At 39.5% G+C, this 21,093-nt stretch overlaps 2 protein-coding genes across 2 annotated transcripts in view; one reads left to right on the top strand and one right to left on the bottom strand.

Moving 5' to 3' along the window:
• Positions 1–41: 41 nt before the first annotated feature.
• Positions 42–1,875, bottom strand: LOC131981996 (uncharacterized protein C3orf85-like). Its single transcript, XM_059346552.1, has 4 exons — positions 1,842–1,875; positions 1,435–1,559; positions 1,214–1,299; positions 42–515 (listed from the first exon to the last, which is right to left on the bottom strand). The coding sequence occupies exons 1-4, from the start codon at positions 1,873–1,875 to the stop codon at positions 437–439; spliced, it is 324 nt and encodes a 107-aa protein (XP_059202535.1). The 3' UTR covers positions 42–436.
• A 5,880-nt stretch (positions 1,876–7,755) lies between these two features.
• LOC131981994 (neuronal acetylcholine receptor subunit alpha-7-like) overlaps positions 7,756–21,093 on the top strand; it is a 40,825-nt gene continuing 27,487 nt past the window's right edge. Inside the window, exons 1-2 of the mRNA XM_059346549.1 lie at positions 7,756–7,896; positions 8,448–8,609. Of these exons, the coding sequence (XP_059202532.1) occupies positions 8,549–8,609 (61 nt within the window). The 5' untranslated portion in view covers positions 7,756–7,896; positions 8,448–8,548. The remainder of the gene's footprint in view (positions 7,897–8,447; positions 8,610–21,093) is intronic.

Genomic DNA, 21,093 nt, shown 5'->3' on the forward strand with positions numbered 1-21,093 from the left:
CATGCCATACAATTAAAAAAAGACACCATTTAATTTGTTTTGATTCAAACTTTTATTCAATAAACTGACTGCAGGCATTATTGTTCTAAAATAAGAAATTATCTTTTAAAACTGCTCACAAAATTAATATATAAAACCATTGTCCTGTATTTTTTATTTTTATATTAAGGACATTCAGTTCAACTCAAGTTAACAACCTTTAACCATTTAAACCCAGTAAACCAGTTTATATGGATACACTATAGTTTTAAAGGTAAAACTAATATATTCCTTCATGAAAGTAGTTCATGGTTGAGGATCAGAATATGTGCAGATGAGGTTAAATGTTTGAGCTTTAACCACTAAGAAGCACAATGTTATTTTGTCTACAATTTGATTTCTGCTCTTTTCTGTATCTCTCATTTAGTTAGTTAGTTCATTAGTTCTCACTAGTTTTTTATCTGTGTGTACCCTGCAGACTGTCCAGGTGAGCTCGTGCATTGCGCAGCATCTCCATATACAGCCGGTTGTTTTCCCTGCAACACGAGAAAGAATAACAGATTTTTTTTAAGGAAATGTGGTTCATTATATCATTTATATCACAGCATATGTAAAGCAAGTTATAGCACTCATGGAGGGAAACAGCTCAAAAGCAACATTACATTGACTTAGCAAATCTGTTGAATTAAAGTAGTTATAGTTATTAAGTGATTAACTTAGTGGATACTACCTTAAGTCAGGGTGGCACAGTAAAGAACGAATAATATGGCACTATTGCTGCCTTCATATGCTATAAAGTAGAAGTTGTGAGGTAATGGGAATGTATTCTGGAGAACATGGTCTCACAGAAATCCGTGAAATAGACACGGAATCACTCAAATTTGGTCAATTTGACACAGATTTCACTACAATGCAAGTTAATGACTAATGTCAAAATATTGATTTTTTTTAACTAAAAATGAGCGAACTGTCCGCCATGTTTTTTGTTCTGACCGCCGGGACCTTAAAAGTCCCGTGACTTGGACACAAACTAATAGGAAAAAATATCCATGGAATAGCCACGGGATATGACTGTCATTAACTTGCATTGTAGTGAAATCCGTGTCAGTTTCATGGAAATTTGAGTGATTCCGTGGCTATTCCACGGATTTTGAGTTAAGCGAATCCGTGGCTATTTTACGGATTCCTGTGAGACCAGGTTGATTTTGGATTTGCTGCTGGTTATCTCACTCACGTTGCCACCGAGCGGTCGAACATCATGTTACCCATGTCCATGTAGTACTGAGCATCTGTTCGTAGTGCTGTCCAGTACTCGTTAGCCTGAGAAAGTAAGAGTCTTTGTTAGAGAAAAGCATCTTTAATGGCTAAAAAAGTCTTTGCTTTTGCATTTAGTGACTATAAATGCTGCTTAAACTGGCTTATTCTACATATTCACAGCACACAGCACAGTGTTACCTGTTCCTGAACTGTGTAACCCCACTGGTTCTGAGAGCTGTGTGGATCCCAGTATCCTGACTGTCTCTTCAGCCTGATGAAGCGCTTTGCCTCTTCCTCCTTCACGAACGGAGCGGCAAAAACCCCTGAACACAATGTTAAAAACATAACTGTACTGACAAATAGTTTCAGAGTTCAAGAGTTATGAATTATAGGAAAATGAGTTTTTATTTCAGAAGATAAAGATATTATTTAAAATAGGAAATAACATAACTTCATAGAAATTATTTAATGATTTGGTAGATAATATAAATACTGGGTGAATCACATTTATTTAAAAATCCCAAATCAATAACAATAACCAATATAACTTGAACTCAATTAAGATTTTAAAAACATGTAGTCGTTCATGAAATTGTCTAACTTACCACTCAAAAGAGCAAACAGGATCACAGACCTCATGTCTATAAAAAAGTGAAATAATGTCATGAATAATAAAAAAACACATACAGACAGTTGTTATAAAAACAAGTTAGCAGCTGCTTCCTTTTTGCACTTTTGTAAATCCCAGTTTCACAAAAAAGCTGTATGCTACAAAAGAAGAAGTGTGAGATTTACCTGCAGTGTGAGCAGAGCTGATAATCAGATGAAAGCCCGAGTGTGTTCAGAGCTCAGAATCCGTCGCCTCAGTGTGAAAGTGAACAAGAGTTTCTTTCACAAGAACCAGAGGGGAGTGAATGGCGTCAGGCATCAGGCCGGCCACTCAAGGTAACCACTTATCTGAGTGCCAGAGCCCCAACAGACCATGCCAGTACACACACACACACACACACACACACACACACACACACACACACACACACACACAGAAACAAGTCTAGCTCTGAGAGTCAGCATAAAGACAAGCCTGTGCGGACTAACAGTCTGTCGGTTTTAACTCATACATTGCAGGACTTTTGATTTGAGGGAACCCAGACTCACTACTTTCCAGTGAAATTTGAAGTTAAAGTCGATGAGCACAGAAATGCATATTGTTTTTATAACTGGGACATACTTCCTTCTCATAACATTGGACCTGGAATGTGAGTCAGAATATTCAGAAAAGCATGCTGGCTTGCATACTACAAAAAACAACTGGATGTAGTAGAGCATCCTGGTCTTACTGACATATATTGACTATATGTTTTGGGACATACCAAATCTTTTTCTTGCACACTAAATAGTAAGGTTATATGGTTATTGGTATGCAGTCTTATCTAAATCATTTTCTCTTCTGCGCTTATGACTTAAGAACTGAAAAAACTTCAGCTAGGGTCATTTCTTCCAAGTCACTTGTTTGTTATTTTTGTTCATCTGTAAAAATTGATGAAAAACAAACTAACAAACACAAACAGTGTTGTCCGGTTTAGGTATTTAGTGTTTTTTTAATTTTATTTTAATACTCATTTCAGCCACAAAAGGCTGAGGTGTACCCCAACCCCAGGAATCTAAATATGACTAAAAGCATTCATGTTCTCTTCCAGATGAGTTTTATTTTTTTTCCCATGCAAAGAACCATATCATTAACCTAAACACAAGGTAAATACTGTATATTGTGTGTCAGCCAGTTGAGTGACATTACTGTCATAAATGTACTGCATGTACCTTTTCCCCCTTGCGCCTCTCTAGTTGTTTTAAAATTTCCTTTTTCACTGAATCAGGTTTTACTGTTAAAACAAAAATTTTTTTTTGCATTTAAGCAAATATAAAACATAATTTTCAATGAATTCATATGTTTGTATGTGTGTTTATCAATAACAGTTTTGTGTAATTTAACATTTCTTCCACTGGGTGGGGTTGTAACCACATTCACGATTGGTGGACAGTTCATGTTTTCTGCTCCAGGCGTTTAACAAATCTGTGACACACAGGGGGGGAAATGCTTTTTTTAAATTATTGTTCTCCAGAATGTTTTTAAAGCTGTGTCAACGGATTTAAAAAGTCAGTAAGCAGACCTGTATGAAATTACTCTTTTACGAAAAAAAAAAAAAGGGGGGGGGGGGGGGAGAGAGACAGTAAATTGTTGACTTAAAATCAGGTATGGCAAAAAGCAAAGATATTCATTAAAATTGTCTAAATTATATGATACATTTAACCAAAGGGGAAAACATTAACAGAATATGCACGTGTATGCAGCATCGCCTAAGTGAAGGGGATTTAAAGCCTGATTTGTGAGAGAAGAAAGACTTGCTAAGACCTCAAAAAAATTCAAAGCAGGTCCCAAGAGTATTAATTTGGGTTTTCTACTTTTGAAGGTGCTGCATTAAAAGCTCACATCCTTTAAAGTACGAGCAGGAGGCTCCCTGTGAATTTCTTCATTTGATGTAATATTTACACAGATGCAGCCACATGAAAATGACCACCTAAAAGCTGAGGTGAGGATGAGAGTTGATGCAGAGTGACAATAAGTAAAAGTCCAACAGAACAAAAGTCATCAATTATTCAAACTCCTTCTATTTATGAACCTAAGCATGTGTTTAAAAAAAGTGTGACATTATGTAAGAGCATGTAATTTCTTTGTTGTCCACCCACATAATGCACAGCTCCTGTTTGTGTTTTCCAGACTGTGACTCTCTGTATCTCTCGCCCTCCTTTGTGTGCACCACTGACCTTATCCACAGTAAACTCCTAAGTGCGTATGAGAGGTCTGACCTTTCTCTGACATCCCATAATAAACTGAGTCGCCACCTCGGCAGTGTAACAGAGACAAATGGCTGGCTGGCAGCCGGACAGCAGAGGAGGATCCGCTTCTGGAGGACCGAGATCCACTTTATCACGTTGGCGGATATTCACAGATAACCTAAAAAACAGCACAGGGCGCAACAAATCTTCACATTAACTGATAATTTTTCATTTGTGACATGTGCATGTATGTCTAAAAAGATCCCAAATGACAAGTATGAATGCACAATTGCAGATGCAGACACATAACATGCACACACACAGACATGCAGGTTCCCAAAGCACACACACACACACACACACACACACACACACCTTGGGTAGCTGTGGGACCCTTGTGCTCTCTGCCACAGCAAAAGCTCTGCGTCTTCCTCACATCCAAGGTAGCGACTCAGACAAAACTAAAACTCATCTGACCCCATTCTATCACACACACACAAACACATGCACACATATGAGCCCTGCTGGGAGAGGCAAATATTCCTAATATTTGATTTTGCAATGGGGTTTAGAAGGATGTTTAACAAAATATGGGATTCGAAATTTCATACACACTTTTTACATTTTGTCATTGATGACTTCATTCGTTCACATACATCCACATGTTAGCAAATGAATGGAGCACTATCTCTGTTCCCAGCAAACATGTGTTTGGTAGGTTTGTTTTGAGTAGCAGAAGAGGGATGTGGAGGGGGAAAAAAGGGACAGACGGAGAGAAGCACTGGTGGATCCACAGCATTTAAGTCCATTAGCAGAACACTTCTCATTTATAAAAGATAGAGAATTAACAGCTCCCTCTGGTCTTTCCACTATTTTCCGCACTTTCCTCTCTGCTGTTGTTCATCTCCTATCAGTGGATCGGTGCATTTAAAAAAGTGAAAATTTGATGCCAATGCCCTCTCTGTAGAAAGGTGGGTGACTTGTAGGCATCAGCTGTGTCATGAGGCGTCTAAATTCTGCATTGTGAATTCAGATTCACATTGACAAGTCTTTTTTCTTCTTCTTTTTTTTCTTAGAACTAAATCTACAAGTATTTTATTCTTTCTGATCTTTTGTTTAAACAAACATTGGCTGGCACATGAGAGCCATACCTCTGAGGTGCTTCTGAGATGTGTTCCTGCTTTGTTGTTTTACCTGATAATTGTTAAATGAGCGGCCAGATTTCAATCTGTCAATGTCTGTTCCTGTCAAAGTTTCAGCTGAATAAGATCAGAGTCTCCGCAGTTAACAGTTTGCTGGGAACAAGATTCAGTCCTTCTTTGTGATGGGGTTTGTTGTGTGTTTGGGCATTGTTTCTCTGGTGTGTGACAGCATGTGTTAGTAAGTCTCTCCTCCAAAGGGGCAAAACAATGTTAAGAGGAGGCAGCACATGGATATATATATATATATATATATATATATATATATATATATATATAAATATATACACACAAACTCAAACTTTTTTGATGAACATACTATAGGAGTTGTAATTGAATGCAAAAAACCTATACATTTGATTCACAATTAAATATGAAGTTTATAATAGGCCTGACTTCATGATGATAAGTTTATTCATTTTGTGTACTGATGTGTGATTTCCATGTCAGTTTAAAACTTCTTCAAGCAGTATTTTAAGTCATGTTATCTTCTAAAAAAGGCTGAACAATAACAAATATTGCACCTCCTGTGATATGGATATTGTACTTTTTAATTAAAACGCTGATTCATTGTTCCTTCCTAGTTCTGATGTGGAAAAAACAAGGCATAAATAATAATGTTTTTTGTCTCGTTTGATTAATTTGATAAATTTAACATCTGCTGGTGATTTCAGCACTAAGGACAGCTCCTCATTAAACTTACATAAAGGTATTGTTAGCTTTTAATGCACACTTGGTTCAATAAGGTTTCCTTGGTAAAATGAGGAATATCTTAAGGACACTTCCTTCTGACTGGCTGTAAGTGTGTCCAGTGAGAGCAAGTACAAGGATGAAGGTTGTGATTCACGGTGGCTGTCTGCCCATGGAAGCACAGACAGATATGGGATTCTGTACGAAATCACATCTAGCAGCATAAATCTCCTCTGATGGAGCTCTACGAGACGTAGACATGTGGGGTATGAAAAATTGCAAGAACTGTTCTAATACCACTGGCGCTGGACTGCTTCTGAGATGATACGCCCCTGTTCCATTGAGAGGCAGAGAAAGGGAGCCAGGCGGTGAGAACATTCGCACAAATGTGCAGTGTTCCCCCTCATCGCCTGACGGATCCTATTTCCGACTGAATTTATTTATGGACTGGAATAAATAGGTCATTTGATTATGAGCCAGACTGGCACAATAAGGTGACAAATATGGCAAAAATGCAGTTGATGAACCTCTTTGTAAAATCGTGAAGTGGGAAATTGCACATCACATTCAAAAATGATAGTCTACAGCTGTGGGAGAAGGAGGGTCGGGTGACTTCAAGGGCCAGAGTTTCAGGCCTGGTTGTGACCAGCAATGAGTCGTGACTCAATGGCCTTGAGGGTTTTAAAAAAAAATTAAAACCAGCATTAATTGACTCTTGGGCACTCGGGGGAAACTCATCGAACACAACACTGGCACATTATGAAGTTTAAAAGTTGTGTTAGGCCAATGTGTTTGCAAACCATTGCTTATTTACACCTTTAGCAGACACAAAGCAACGTCCAATATTTTCTCTTATTTTGGTTTTACTTTATGCTCCCTTATATTCACCAACTGCTCTCTAACTTTGACTGTCTGCCGTTTGGTGCTGGGCAGGCAGAGTTGAGGGTTTAACAGAGCTACAGAACTGAAAACAACTGCTTGCTATGGCTGAAAAAACAATGTCGATGAGAGCAGCGAGACTAAACTAAAATAATAATATAACTTCCGCCTGTAACCAAAACACTTGCCAGGAGAAAATAACAAGCCCCATAGAGCTGATAGAACACAACATCAGTGGATAATTCTCTGTATGTCCAACTACTATAAGCAGAAAACTTGCAAGCACGTTGACCTTCTGGCCACACCCTTATCTGTGATGCCACATTAGGTGTTTAATGCCACAAAATAAATAAACAAAGCATTCAATAATGCAAATACCATAGACTGCTTATATATGGATGTAGTCTCTGTGACGTCAGCCACAGGTTTCTGAAGAGCCACTGTGAGGCAGTCCCCTTCTTAGCTGTCCTCTCCATCAAAAAGGTGGAGCCTGGGTAGGCTGAGTTAAGTGAATAGCCACATGTGACGAAACATACCTGTCACTCAATGCAAAACATGTTTACTTCAGCTCTAAAGTTTTGCATTTTAACATGGGTCTCAAGTGGCCATTTGAGGTATTTCAGAATTTGGCACTTCTGTGTTGGCTTCATTTTTCAGCCCCTTGGCTTATCTTAAATCTCCATGTCAAATGATGACTTGATGATAGCAGATGGATGGGCTGTATTTGTGCAGCACCTTTTCTACTGACCACTCAAAGAGCTTTTACACTGCAAACCAGCATTCACCCATTCCCATACAGGTGGAGAGGCGTCACCTCCTCATCAGGGAGAGTTGACCAGGCGTGGCTAACAAATCACAGACACACCCACTCACAGATGTCTCAGCATGCGGTGCGCCGAGGTCATACTGCAGTTTGTGCACAAATTAACAAGGTTGGAGGGGGCTGGAAGTTTACAGTATCGGCTCCAATGGATCCAAATGTGAGCAGCAGCACTGCACACTGCGCTCTCTGACTACGTCACACGCCCCCCGCGCGCTGCACGCTCTCTTAAATGTAGGTAAGCACGGTTTGGAGAGAGGTGAGGGCACGAGACACGAAAAAAACAGATTTTATCAAGTTAGTAAAGCTTAGTTAGACACTTACATCACATGTTAAGGCAGGCTACATATTATGTGTATAGAAAATGCTAATAAACCTACAATGAACCTACATTTAAAGATTTAAATGTCCCCTAAATTAAGCTAGGCTTCTGCATTCAATTAGGAGAAAGTTAGTGAGGTGTTAATTTTACAGTTAAATAACAAACTCTGCATCAACTCTCAGCGTATAACCGAAGTGACCATCTTTATTAGATTTTAGGCAACAAACACGTTTCTGTAGATTGTTATCGCATGTGTTACCTGTGACTGTTAAAGCAGCCATGTTTCTGGCTGAACTCCAGCTCGGACGCGCGTCCCCGTGCAGCGCTGTGTCAGGGAATGTGTTTGTGAAGCAGCGTGAACGCGCCAATCTCAACTCCACACTCATTCTGGTCTGTCAGTCTCCTTTCCCCCCTTTTTTCATCTCTCACACACTCCGTCTCCCTCCTCTTCGTCTCTCTCCAGCCTCATGTTCACACCACCGTCAAGCCGGAGCTGATTCCCTGTCTAGCCGACACTGAGAGCCCGCTGCCGGTGGCCGGCGGAGTCCACAGAGCGGTGCCAGGATGAAGTTTTGGGGACCATGTTCGGTTGGATTTTATATTTGTGCGACCATGCTTTTCAAAGGTAGGTTTTTTTTAAAGTGATTAAGTTTTTTTTCTTTTCTTTTAAGGCACTTCCTTTAGTGAGTGCATTCAACTGTTTAGACAAATGAACATGATTTTGACGATTGATTTTGATTTGATTTTCTCTATTTGATGAGCTTTGGTGTGGACTGGAGACAATATGTGCCGCTTTATTCTGCTCACATCATGGTTAAACAAATGTGAGTTTGCTTTTCATGTTTGGATGACAAACATTTAACTCTTTAAGAATTAATTAAGTTGTGGAGCCCAAAGAATCCCTCTATTATGTTTTGTGCAGTCACCAAACAGAATAATACCGGCTTCTGAATCATTGAATGACAAATTAAGAAAAAAAAAATCTGCCTCTTTCTGCACCCTGAATGTACTTTAGTTTGGTCTCCTGACAGAGGAAAACTTACAATATGTACTTTTGTATTAGGGAGATTTATTATACTAAGAGGTATTTTTAAATGCTGTGTCTGATCATTAAGGTTTGATCATTCATTTGCAATTAGATGTGCATGCATGGCTCTAATTCTCTCCTAAGCCCCATCCCATCAGCAGCAGCAGCATCATTTGTAACATCTGGGTTGTTTACTTACTGGTTTGTGACACAGAGGCTTTGCTAAAGATATGTCTTCAAACCCCCCTATATATGCATGTATGTGTGTGTGCGTATAGTTCGTCCGTGTGTCCACAATGTGCAAACATCACACCTTAAAACTTCCACTTTCCTCACATCTTCATACCGATCCAGTCAGCGGTCATTTTTGTTGGGAAGGAGGGGGGGAGGAGTGGCTTTAATGACAAAGACTTAAGGGAGGGATTACATAGGAACACATGACAGGAGGCCTCCACTCTCTTTCATTGACAACGTTGCTGTCTCATGGTGGGACAATGTGTCAAAACATATAAACCTACACAAGTCATGTTTAGTACAGACTGAAAAATCGTAGGTTTTTTTCTTTTTACTTACAAAAATCTGCCAACAAAGACAGTTTTAGTCTTCTTAGGGGAGTATGTTATCCTAATTTTTAGGTTCATACTTGACTCAGCAGGGGTTTGAATTAGAAGGTAGCGACTCCAGTCGAGTCAGTGGGGCTAACGAACAGAAACCCAAGAAGCAAATGTAGAGAGTGAGGCTCACTTCTTTCGTAGTTTTTGTTTTCTTTGAGACAAACCGTGTCTGTGTCCTCGAACTTTACTTTATGGACCATAGAATGTCCCTCTCTGCCTGCATTTTGAACAAAGAACATGTACAAGATCAAGAGGAGATATGGTGTCGTTCTCCCAGTTGGATAAAACAATAAAAAGCAAAAATGCTAAAATGGGTCGCCTGATAAACTGACAGCTGCCTTCAAGTATATTCTATGTGTGAGAACCACTAAAAGTTGGATCTAGTGCCTTGACGGCATCAACTCATGTTGCTGAGGTTGGCTACTTTTTAATTTGCCAGACTGTGTCTCTATGACAAATTCCGGTGCAGCCGGTTGGCATGGAATCAAACTGCTTTAAGCTCGTAAACCACACTGCAAACACAGACAAAACAAGAAATCAACCCAACTCTAGTCTGAATATATCTGTGTTCACCCTGAAGCTCTTCGTATCTGCTGCGTCTCTTTGTGTGTATGTGCACAAGAACTGTTAAAGTGAGTTTTTCCACAATACATCCGCTCTAGGTTAACTTTCGTTTTAAGAATTTGCTGCAGAAACAGTGGAAATGGAAGTTTGGCTCTAGATAGGTAGATGGATTTCACCACTATGTTCACCTCAAATGGCTTCTAATAATCTTACGCTGGCACTCACTGCATTTTTTTAACAGTGGATGTCACAGCGAGTCACGTCTGACTGTTGGCAGGGGAATAGACTTGCTCATGTGTCTTCGGGTATGGAGATTAAAGAACCAGCTAGCCGCTTGTAGGCCTTAGTATGTTTACGTTCATTCACCATTGATAAGCAGCTTTAATCTGTCAAGGGAAATATAAAGCAATGTCCAAAAGAGAGGCGAGATTGGACATTTTGGTTTCCTTGAAATAGAAACATGATTTTGTGACAACTTGGGCTCCACACAGCCGTGTAGACAGACGACGGAGTGAATTAGACTTGACAGTGATCATTTTTGTTTTGGTGATAACTAAGTAAAAGATCCAACAGCCCTTTTATTCAGGTGCTGCAAAACATAATGCAAATTGTCTACCCTCCAATGAATTTATCTTCCTGACCTTCCTGGTTAGAGTGAAGTTGACTGGCACAGATGCTGTAAAAATATCTGCTTGATTTCAATGCAACGCCTCATCTCGCTCCATGTCTTCCTCTGTCTCTTTCATTTATTCTCTTTCTTTCTTGCCGGATCTTTCACAGTCTGTTTGGCTCTTATTTTTTCCACAGTCAGCAATACTTACCAATTCCACACACTCTATGCTCTTTAATCACAAAGTTTATGTTTAATGTACTTTTTATGCCCTTGTTCAGCATTTTGGGCATGTGTTAAGGTATCGTAAGTGCTGCTGGTAATTCAGTGACAATGCTGAAATGGTAATGGTTCCTGATAGTGTGTGGAGTTTAATTATAGAAAAATATGCAAGGCATGGTATATTGCAATCAACATGGTGTAGAAGCATAGATGTTGCAGCCACGCACTCAGTGTTGCAGCACGACGAAGGTCTTAGCTCCTGGATTAGGATTAAACATCCAGTGGTCTTAGAGCTCTGAGCCCTCGACCATAGATTATAAATCTCCCGTATGAATCCATCCATCCAAAACTCCATTAACACACAACACCATACGCTCTGATCCCCGCTCACCACTGTATATTATCACATGATGCTGGAAATGGTGTGCTAATGGATGGGCCCGTGACTCTTTGAGCTTCTCACTGTGGTAATGAGCAATGAGCACATGGAAACCCATGAAGGTTGGAATCATTTATGTAAAATTGATCTTTTCAGGATGACTTTAATCCCGTAGGTCTCCTTTACTGTCCCTCATCTGTCTCTGTTCACTCTCCTTTGGGTCTCCTTGAGACCTCCTTTATCCTTCATTATTACTGATTTTTGTAAATTACTTCTTGCCAATGACATGATGCCCTTCTCAAGCCTTTTTGTCTATTTCAGTGGTTGCATGTCACAGATTTGAGCATTTTTCAACCTTTATATGGCCAACTCAGATTATATTGAAGACAAAGTAGCATGGCATGACCATAGCAAATAAAAGTGTAAATTAAACTTTTATTTATAAAAAAAAGGACAGAACAATATAATTACATGTATAATATTTATTAAAATAGCCCTGTAGCATGTGTGCAAAGTTTACCAACTAGTGCAATACTTTTAGTGCTTCAGTGGCCCTACAGCACACCTTGTTCTAGCTACTTAATGAATGAAAATATTTAGCTCTTGTGTAATTACTTCACGTCTTGATGAAGACTCACAAGCTGTACAACTCCTGTCTGAAGTGATACTGTTACATCAGGACTTCAGGAGCATTTTAAGGACACGTGGATGGGTTTTCACCTCTCTCTCACTGTGCCTCCTGTTATCAACTCTTCTCATCTCTCCTTTCTCTCTTTCACTCCGTCTCCGTCTCAAAGATGCAGGTTTAAAGCTGCTGAACATCTGGACACTTCACTGCTGACCTCCTCTGACTCATTCCCCTACCGAATGATTGATAGTGAAATAATGAGGTGCCAGACCATTTTCAATGTAGAAGTGACCTTAATTTAAATTGACGGACACTTGGTTAGTTTAAGAGGCAGAACTTTGTGTAACGCATAGAAATCCATACATAAAAACAAGGTAGATAATACAGGGGCCTCTCAGGTTTAGTGTCTCTTGAAGGACATGTTTCTCACAAGCATGAATGCAAGACAAGGTGCTTTACATCAGGCATGCAGCCCATCAGACTTTATAGTGTCTGAAGCCCATTATTTCTTCACCTTGGGGTGCTTTTCTACAGACAGTTAAATGACAGTTGTCAAGGTCTTTGTCATAATCTGAAGAAGGGATAGATGGACACCCATTTACAGATTTGAGAAAAGAAGTGTCAGAATATATATTACATACAATATGCTAAAGTGACTACCATCTGCATCAAACATGATTTCTGCAAGATGTATTGCTGTATCTGGCCAGTAAAATTTCAACAATGTGAGTTTGTGAGTTAACTGACTGTTTAGTTTTTAATCTGTTGCATTTTTAATTAAATTCAAAATCCCAATGGAATGAGGACCAAATTTAGTTAAGTTGCCGTTTCAGGTTTGTTTTGTTTTTTCATGTGCACACTCTGTCCTTTTCAAGTATCCCTCTGGACCTGAAGTATAAAACAACAAGTATACCAACAAGTATAAAAATGCTCTAAGATTAATATTTAACATGGTTTCCTCACATAAACAGTAAACAAAAAAAAAACTCTGAAAATTGTCCCAAAGCACAATAGTCTTTCTCACTCATTGGGAGACTCTTGATCAGTCCTTGTGCCCCATCCAAAACTGCTTGTGCTAGGGTTATCAGTGGAAGAGCAGTGCACATCAAAATGGAAATCAACCGGGTTCAGACAGGAAGAAGAAGTGCAAGCTCTGCCCATTGCCTTTCGCTGCTCATTTGGGCTGTTGAGGCAGGGCCAACTGCAGCTTTTAGTGTCTTGTCTGTTTTCTCCGTCACAGGAAACAAGATTCAGCTGTACATGTTTGGCTCTGAGTGAGGAGTCTGTTGTGCACCAAGATCAGCTATCAGACATGTTAGAATAGTAAATGTAGTTCACCAACAAAGACCTCACCAATATAGTGCAGAAAAGTTGTATGCGTATGGACAGCCGAGATAGTGTAGGAGGAGGGGAGGATCGTGGTATTGAATGAAAGTATGAGGGTCGTAGGATAAAGGGATGAGGGTAGATGCAGGATGGGAAGATGAGGTGAAGAGATGTGGGGAGATGTTGGGTTCATGGATGATGGATGGTAGAGAGGGAGGATTGGTGTCGGATGAAAGCGGGGAGACAGAAGTGAACCAGAGGAGTAGAGAATCTGAGAGGGGGAACCTTCTTTTTGGGGGAGGTATTCTGAGAACAGAGTCGGAGGGGAAGTCAATGAATCAGGTGTGCTTAAGTAGCTTACTTGTGCAGAAGTGGGATGTGTTTGAGGTGAAGTCTTTGCTCCTGGACCTTGTTTTATACAACTACATTTGGCATCTTTCATTTGTTTATTTGTTGGCTTATAACTCGTGGTGGCTGACATGTTGTTTGCATATCTGCTATAATGTTAGTGTTTTCACAAAATGGTGAAACTAAGCTTGCAAAACACTGATACTTAGTTGTACCTGGCTTCTCCTCTGATACACATGATTTCCCCTCATACTAATGATATGGAGAGCCTCACCCTGCAAGTTGGCAGGATTTATTCATTAGCCATGTGATGAATGAAACACTGCAGTTCCAAGGCAGAAATGGTTGGTGCACTGCAAAAAAGCCGACTTGTATTTTTTGGCCTAAAACAGTGATTTAAGTTGGTAAAACTTGGAAATATAAATTACTGACATTTAGGGCAATAATGCAAGTTAGCACAACAAAGCAAGTCAGTTGTCTGCTCAAAAACAAGTTTGTGAGTTGTTGTTACTTATATCTTTAAGTTGGGGTTCAAAACAAGGGACAATAGTTCTGCTAACTCTTATTTCTTTGTTGTGAAATTTGGTCATTAGTGAAAGCTAGCGGTTAACTGATGCTAGCGGCTAACTGATGCTAGCGGCTCTGCTTGTTACAGCTACAAGAGTAGCCATTAGCGTATCAATGCTAACTCAAAAGTGTGGTCACTACATTAGCTGACATTCATAGCGCCGTTACAATCGTGCCAGAGAAATTCAGAGTTGAGCAAACTCAAAAACAAAACTTAAAAAATTTTGTTTAATTGTCCAACTTAAAATTTTATCAAAGTTTGTTGCCTTGAAATTTTGAGTTCACCCAACTTTTCTTTTTTTGCTGTGTGGAAGGTTGCTTATTTCGCTCACGAACCAGTGCAGAGACATGTTGACAAGGTTAATAAACAGATTTTCATTGGAACTGCGGCCATGCAAAAACCTATTTTTATGTAAATCATGATTGAAAATGAACAGCATGTACGCTGAGTTCAAAACTTCTAACTTGTTCAGGTGTGTGTATTGTTCCAGCTTGGAGGCGTAAATGATATTCAGCAGAGGTAACAGCTTTAGACAAACAACATTTATTGTGTGAGTTTGGCTATAATCATATCGCTCCTTCCACGTCACCACTGCGTTGTGTGTATGCAGTGCTATTCATTTTCTCTTTATGTTTCTCCCATACACACTCGCACATAGACAAACACTAGATATTTGCATTAGAATGGCTGTAGATGAGCAGCATTTGTCTGGGTGTTGACTGTCCAGGCCCTCGGGGAGCGCTGGTCTGTCAGCGGTTTCTTTGTTCTGCTCTGTTCTTCCTCCAGGTTCATAACTCTAGTCGCTCTGTCCCAGAGCATTCTGGGATCAGAGCCTTGTTATGTTTGGGACCGGATAATAGACTTGGCTGTGTTCGTCAATTTTTGAGATTTAGCAAGCATGTTTATCACGTATACCAAATAAGATTACGCTAAGTAATGAAGAGTTTGTTTCACAATAGTGTGGGTTCTATGTTCGTACTGGGACAATCCCCCCAAAAAAGAAAGAACTGCCTGTCAGCATTTAAATTAATGTTAAGCTAAACTGAAGTGAAGTTTTAGCTGTTTTTTTAAAAAGCCTTTTGCTCTTGTCACCGCAACTCTGCAGTGCTCTCGCTGTTTATTCATCAGGATTCATGTTACATCATTGGGACCTTCAGGGGCTGCTAGAAGCCCCATGTTAACCCCGTCTACAGAGTCTGTTTAACAGGCAAGATTGTTGTTGTGAAAGACATTAGCTGAAGCCAGTTACACTTGATCTGTAGAAGAACACGAACACCACATTTATAATGTCTAGATCTGTCCTGAATACTGTAGGGGCTTCGAAGCTTCAGTAATTATTCTGTACAAATATCTGAAGCTTTGACAGGGAGGTGGATGGATGTTCAGGATTTCACCAGGTGCAGTTGCTTCACACTCCGATGGTCGCCTGACCTGGAAGCATGAATATCGAGGAAAAGTAATCAAATCAACAAAATCTGCAAGTCAACAAAAACGCTCTGTAACGTTCCCATGTGGTATGAAGCTGTGCGGATGACTGAACTAAATCAGGTCCCAGCTGAAACTCGGCACAGCTGCACCTGGTGTAATCCACAGTCTGCATTTTATCTCCACCACTCTAGAGGTCCAGGATCAGGTTTCAACCTGTCTTTTAAAAAATCCTCCAGTTTTTTCCTTGTTCGGTCAGTCACTTCTCTATCGTCAGGAGCTGCATTTCTTGCTCTTCAATAAAAAAACAACAACCCTGCATCATTTAAATACTGATTTGTATTGATTACAGTGGCAATGGACAAAGCTTCAAAGCATTCAGGTCAGCCCCAGCAATATCACCTTTTATAGGGCACCAGAGAAGGTTTCACAGAGAGAGAGAGCATCAAAGCAATGACAAAAAATATATAACTGAACTCTGACTATGTGATCGTCCATGCAGCACCTCGTTCAGATTATTTTATGTTTATACAGCCTAGGTGCAGCACAAAAACACATAAGCCATATAATGGCATAGAGAACCCTGTTGTTGAAGTAGTTTCTGTCTATTACTTTAAGACCGGTATCGCTATAAGAAGTTTTGGAGACATCATTTCTGGGTTCCCCAAAAGCTTAATAGTGCTTAAATCCATTCTTACATGATAATAGATTACCTTATCTACATAAATATAGTGGTGTGTCTTGGCATAAAGAGATTAGGGAACAAAACCATGATCATTCCTCTGAATGCTTTCATCCTCCCGGCTCAAAGTGTGTGTATGTGTTTGACAGCGGCTCAGTCTGGATGGGTTTAGCTGAGCTCATCAGGGGCACTAAAACACCCTGATGTAAGAGGTGGTCATTTAGTGCTCTGCCTAAAATAACTCTCCTGCTTGTGTGTATGTTTGTATGTGTGTGTGTGAGAGAGAGACGGGAGGGAAGAGCGAGAACGGGTCTCTCAGGCCGCCTGTGTTTGGATAGCCTGTGTCTGATGGGTGTGTTTGGAAGCCTCATCTGAACGCATTGACCCAGTAAAAAATATTCAGATGGGACAGAATCGGCCAGCTGAATTTCTCGGTGTATGTTAATGTGTGTGAGAGAGAGTATGTGACTGAGACAGAGAATAATTATGTGCTTGAGTGTATTTGCACGCTTCTTGTATTTCCAGATGCCACATCATACAAAAATCTACATTCTTGGCTTCCCACTTCAGTTGTGGAACAATGTTCACCTCCTATCTGTTAATTTGTCCTCAGTTGCCCGCTACCTGAAGGGACCTTCTATGAAAATCCCATCATTTGTTTGCAGATGATGCTACCTAAATGGTGACGACACTGATCATGACCATGAATTAATTTCCAGCTTTTTGTTCATTTCCTCAAAACCTAATCAGCTCTAGAATGCGCTCATTCATTGCAATCAAGAACAAAAACGCTGAAAAGGAAAAAGACAAGTCAATTCAGGACGAGGCAGACAGACTGAAAAGGAGCAATAGAGGTAACGAGACAGGTGTGTGTGTATATATGTATAGAGAGAGCGATCAAAAGATGGGATATCACAAGATTTAGAAAGGCTTGTAAGGGGATAAAGCCATTGATAGAGGGAGAGGTGCACTCAAAATAGAGAAGAATAAAAAATGTACAGTAGAATAGCAACAGAGCAGGATATTGCAAAAAATTGGAGTGGCTTTTCTACAACAAGTAGAGAAGGTGCAAAGAATTGGGATTAGATGTGGGAAGCTTGAGAGGGAGTGTGGGAGGGAAGATGGGAGGAATTGTGCATATTAAAAACTGTGACATTGTGTTTGTGTGAATATACAGTCTTTCTCTAGTTAACAATCCATCCATCCACTTTTATCTTTCCACTGTGACTAGAAAATGTAAGTTCACATAGAACTTTAACCTATAAAGTAGGAGTTTAGATGCTGTTCAGTGAGTTTAAAATGTTAAAGCCCCCTTCAGACATGTTTTAAAGTATATAAAAACACTGTTATGAAAATAGTTAAGAGTGATTCAGCCATCCATATTGGAGCCTCAGTCAGACTCCGATGAGTCAGTTTCGCACCAAAATTGGTGACTAGCAGGCATAACCGAATAGGTAGTTTGCACCTTCTATTGTTTTATGTTGTTTGTTAGTATGTAACAGTCAGTGGCTGACGGTATTGGTACTTGGAACACGTACAATAATATCTGCTGATGATGTTTGTTTTCACTCTGTATTGACAAGTCAGATCTGCGCTGGAGATTTAAGTTTCTTTTCCAGCTTCCAGCCTCTGACATAGCTTCTCTTTAACAAACGAGGTTAATGGTCATCTTAAATACAATAGTACTCTTCAGCACTTTTCTTCTCTTCTCCCCATTTTTCACATTTGTCAAGAGCTGCCATGTGTCTGAAATTTGATTTTCCTCTTACTTTGCACACACTATGGAAATGTTTCCTTTCAGCTGATGCTAAGCAAGATTATCCTTTTATTACTATTCATGGCTGTGTCTGTCCCCATCCTGACTCAGTAGTAGCCGCTGCTGTCATTATCCTTTTTTGAACCCATCCCTCTGTCCTGATGGTTGTCAGATCTTAATGTGCTCCTTCTAATCCTGCACAAAATAGTGGGTCTCATTTAAAAAACGCCCACAACTGTCATTACTTTTTTGAATGGCTCTTAAAGTTTATGCAAGGGCTGGAAGTCTGAAACTTGGTGGGTGACACATTCCTGGACACATTTCACCACCGCAGCGCACAAAGCACAATACATAAAGATGTACCGACCAAATTTACATTTCTACTTGTCTCATTTTTCATTTCCTCTCGATTCTCTTTCACAATAAGATAACTCTCACGTCCAATATTCTTCTAATAAATGTTGATGTCGAGGAAACACAGAAAAAGAAAATTGGCTTGGTCTCAAAGGAGACCTTGTGAATATGTGAAATGTATTAATATTTTGTGGCGTTCTGCCGAGCTGACATAAAAAGAAAATCCCCTAGGGTGCGGATGCCCCCTGGGGTCCCTGAGGTGCCCAGAAGCAGTCTGGCTCTGCTTATTAAACTAGAACTAATTTCTTATGCAGACATCCTAGAGCTCAGAGGCGACATCCGTGTTCTAGATCAGCGAGGTTAGATGAGTGAACACAGGGTCGAACACAGACACGCTAAAAATGTAAAAAAGTTGTATTATCTGTGTTTCAGTTTGTCTGAAGTCAAATTGAGCACAGAGGACAAAAGCGTTTGTAGTGACAAGCCATTTCTTGGGTCGCGCTAACTTACCAGGGGCCTTATGACTCCCCTGGGGGAAATCCAAAATGGAAAGAGTTTGAGCGTATTGAGATATTTATTAATAATGGACATGTGCTCTGGTTTACTCATCATTGATCTTGAATAACTCCACTAATCAGAATCAGGACAGGGCACACTGGTGACCCCTGACATTTCCTGTAATGACCACCATGGAGTTAGACTGATGGAGTATTGATCTGCTTTAGTTTCTCAACATGAACATGTCTGAATTTAACACACACACAAATGTAGTACTTATTAGGACACAGTAACGTTCTTCTCCTCATCAGGGAAGTAAGGTTAATTGTAGTAATGTGTGTGCACAACAGAGACCAAAAGGTCAAACATACAACAGTAAAGTGATATTTAATGAAGACAAAAGATAGTCGTTCATTTAAGAGTGAAAAAGGTCATCAGGTCAAAAGTTAAATGCATCATTTAAATTCTTCTCAGGTCCTTTTTAAATGTTACATTCTTTTAGTCATCCTGTGTTCAAAAGTCATTAATGATCTATCTATTTAAACCATCAATAAGAATTATGCCACTGTGCTTTCTTTTTGGCCTAAATCAATATGGAAACAAATTATATATTTGTTTAAAACAAAGCATCAGGATAAAAAAGGCTTTTGACCTCCTTATCCAGAGGGCTACACATTGCGTCATTACTAAAAATCAATATTTTATAATCATCTATTGATAAAAGTCTTCAACTTAAGAATCTGTAAACCAATTGGATGTTGTCCAAGCTGTCTCTTATGAGGAAATAATTTTAAAAGGTGTTATTTCCAAGGAATATTCTAGTGAAGAATACGGTTGCAAAATTCCGGGAAGTTTTAAAGTTGGAAACTTTTCATGGGAATTAACCAGGAATTTACAAAAATGAAGGTTGGCCCATAACAGGGATCTTAAATGTAGTTGAAGAAAAAATGTTTGCCATAATCTTGACAAATACAAACAGATTTTATTGCAATTACAATATCTATTTTACATATACATTTTACATGTTTTTGTTGTTCAATGAAGGAATTGATTGTTCAGTAAATTAATTGAAACTTGATAAAGTTCCGCCTACAAATAAATCTGTTGAAATGTCATGTTTTTTAATAGTATTATTTTGCATGGATGTCTGCATATGAAAAAAACAAAATATTTATATTTGTTTGTTTAAATTAGCCCAGTTTCCAGTAAATGGCCATAAATTTCACAAAACATTCCATAATTCCCATTTTTCATTATTTCCAAAATTCCTGGAAATTTACCAGTTGATGTTCCACCCCTTTGCAACCCTAGTGAAGAAGAGGTTAAGAGTGTCCTTGATGATTGAGTTTCTTTCATCTGCTCCGAGGAACAACTCTCCATCATGCTCCATCAATAAAAGGTCAAGGATGGTGAACAGGAAGATCAACAAAGAGGGTGCTGCACAAACAACAAATCTTCCAGCTCCCTCACTTCCTCTGCCCCCCTGCTCTTATTTCCTCCCTCTGCTGGAGTTTGTTTGATGAGGCCTCTCGCTGGGTTTGGAGAATTATGTCTTTTTGCCAGTTCCTTCTATCAGCTTCATTAGTGAGATGATTAAAAAAACAGAAAAAAGAAAAACAACAACTAATGGATGTATCCCTTCATCCCTGGCGTATGCTGCACACGTTTGTTTGTGAATTAAAGTTGGCACAGTGGTTTATTGTATTTGATTATTTAATTCCTCACAAAGCAGCAACGGAGACAGAGCTTTCAATTCTTCACTGACTTTATTCGTTTTCTTATGTTTGTTTGGACCTCAGTTCACAATTCACAGTAATAAAACACAGGAGAGACACAGAAGGGAGGCTGGCAGGATAGCAGCTGTAGATGAGGCTGTAGTTAGATTTGAGTGCATGTGCCTACGCAAATTACATTGTGCATAGACGGACAGATTTATCACTTTGTGGTGCTGTGTATTGATTTATTGAGATTGTTTCTTTGCAGAAGCCATCAGGTTTTTGAGCACTTACATGGATGTCTAAACAAACACAGACAGACAGAAAAACAATATGGTGCAAAAATATGTTTGTTTCCATGCATGTGTCAATCCAGCTTCCACGTAAGATGCT

Source organism: Centropristis striata, chromosome 12 (assembly GCF_030273125.1).
Source record: "Centropristis striata isolate RG_2023a ecotype Rhode Island chromosome 12, C.striata_1.0, whole genome shotgun sequence".
In the NCBI taxonomy this organism is placed as follows: Eukaryota; Metazoa; Chordata; class Actinopteri; order Perciformes; family Serranidae; genus Centropristis; species Centropristis striata.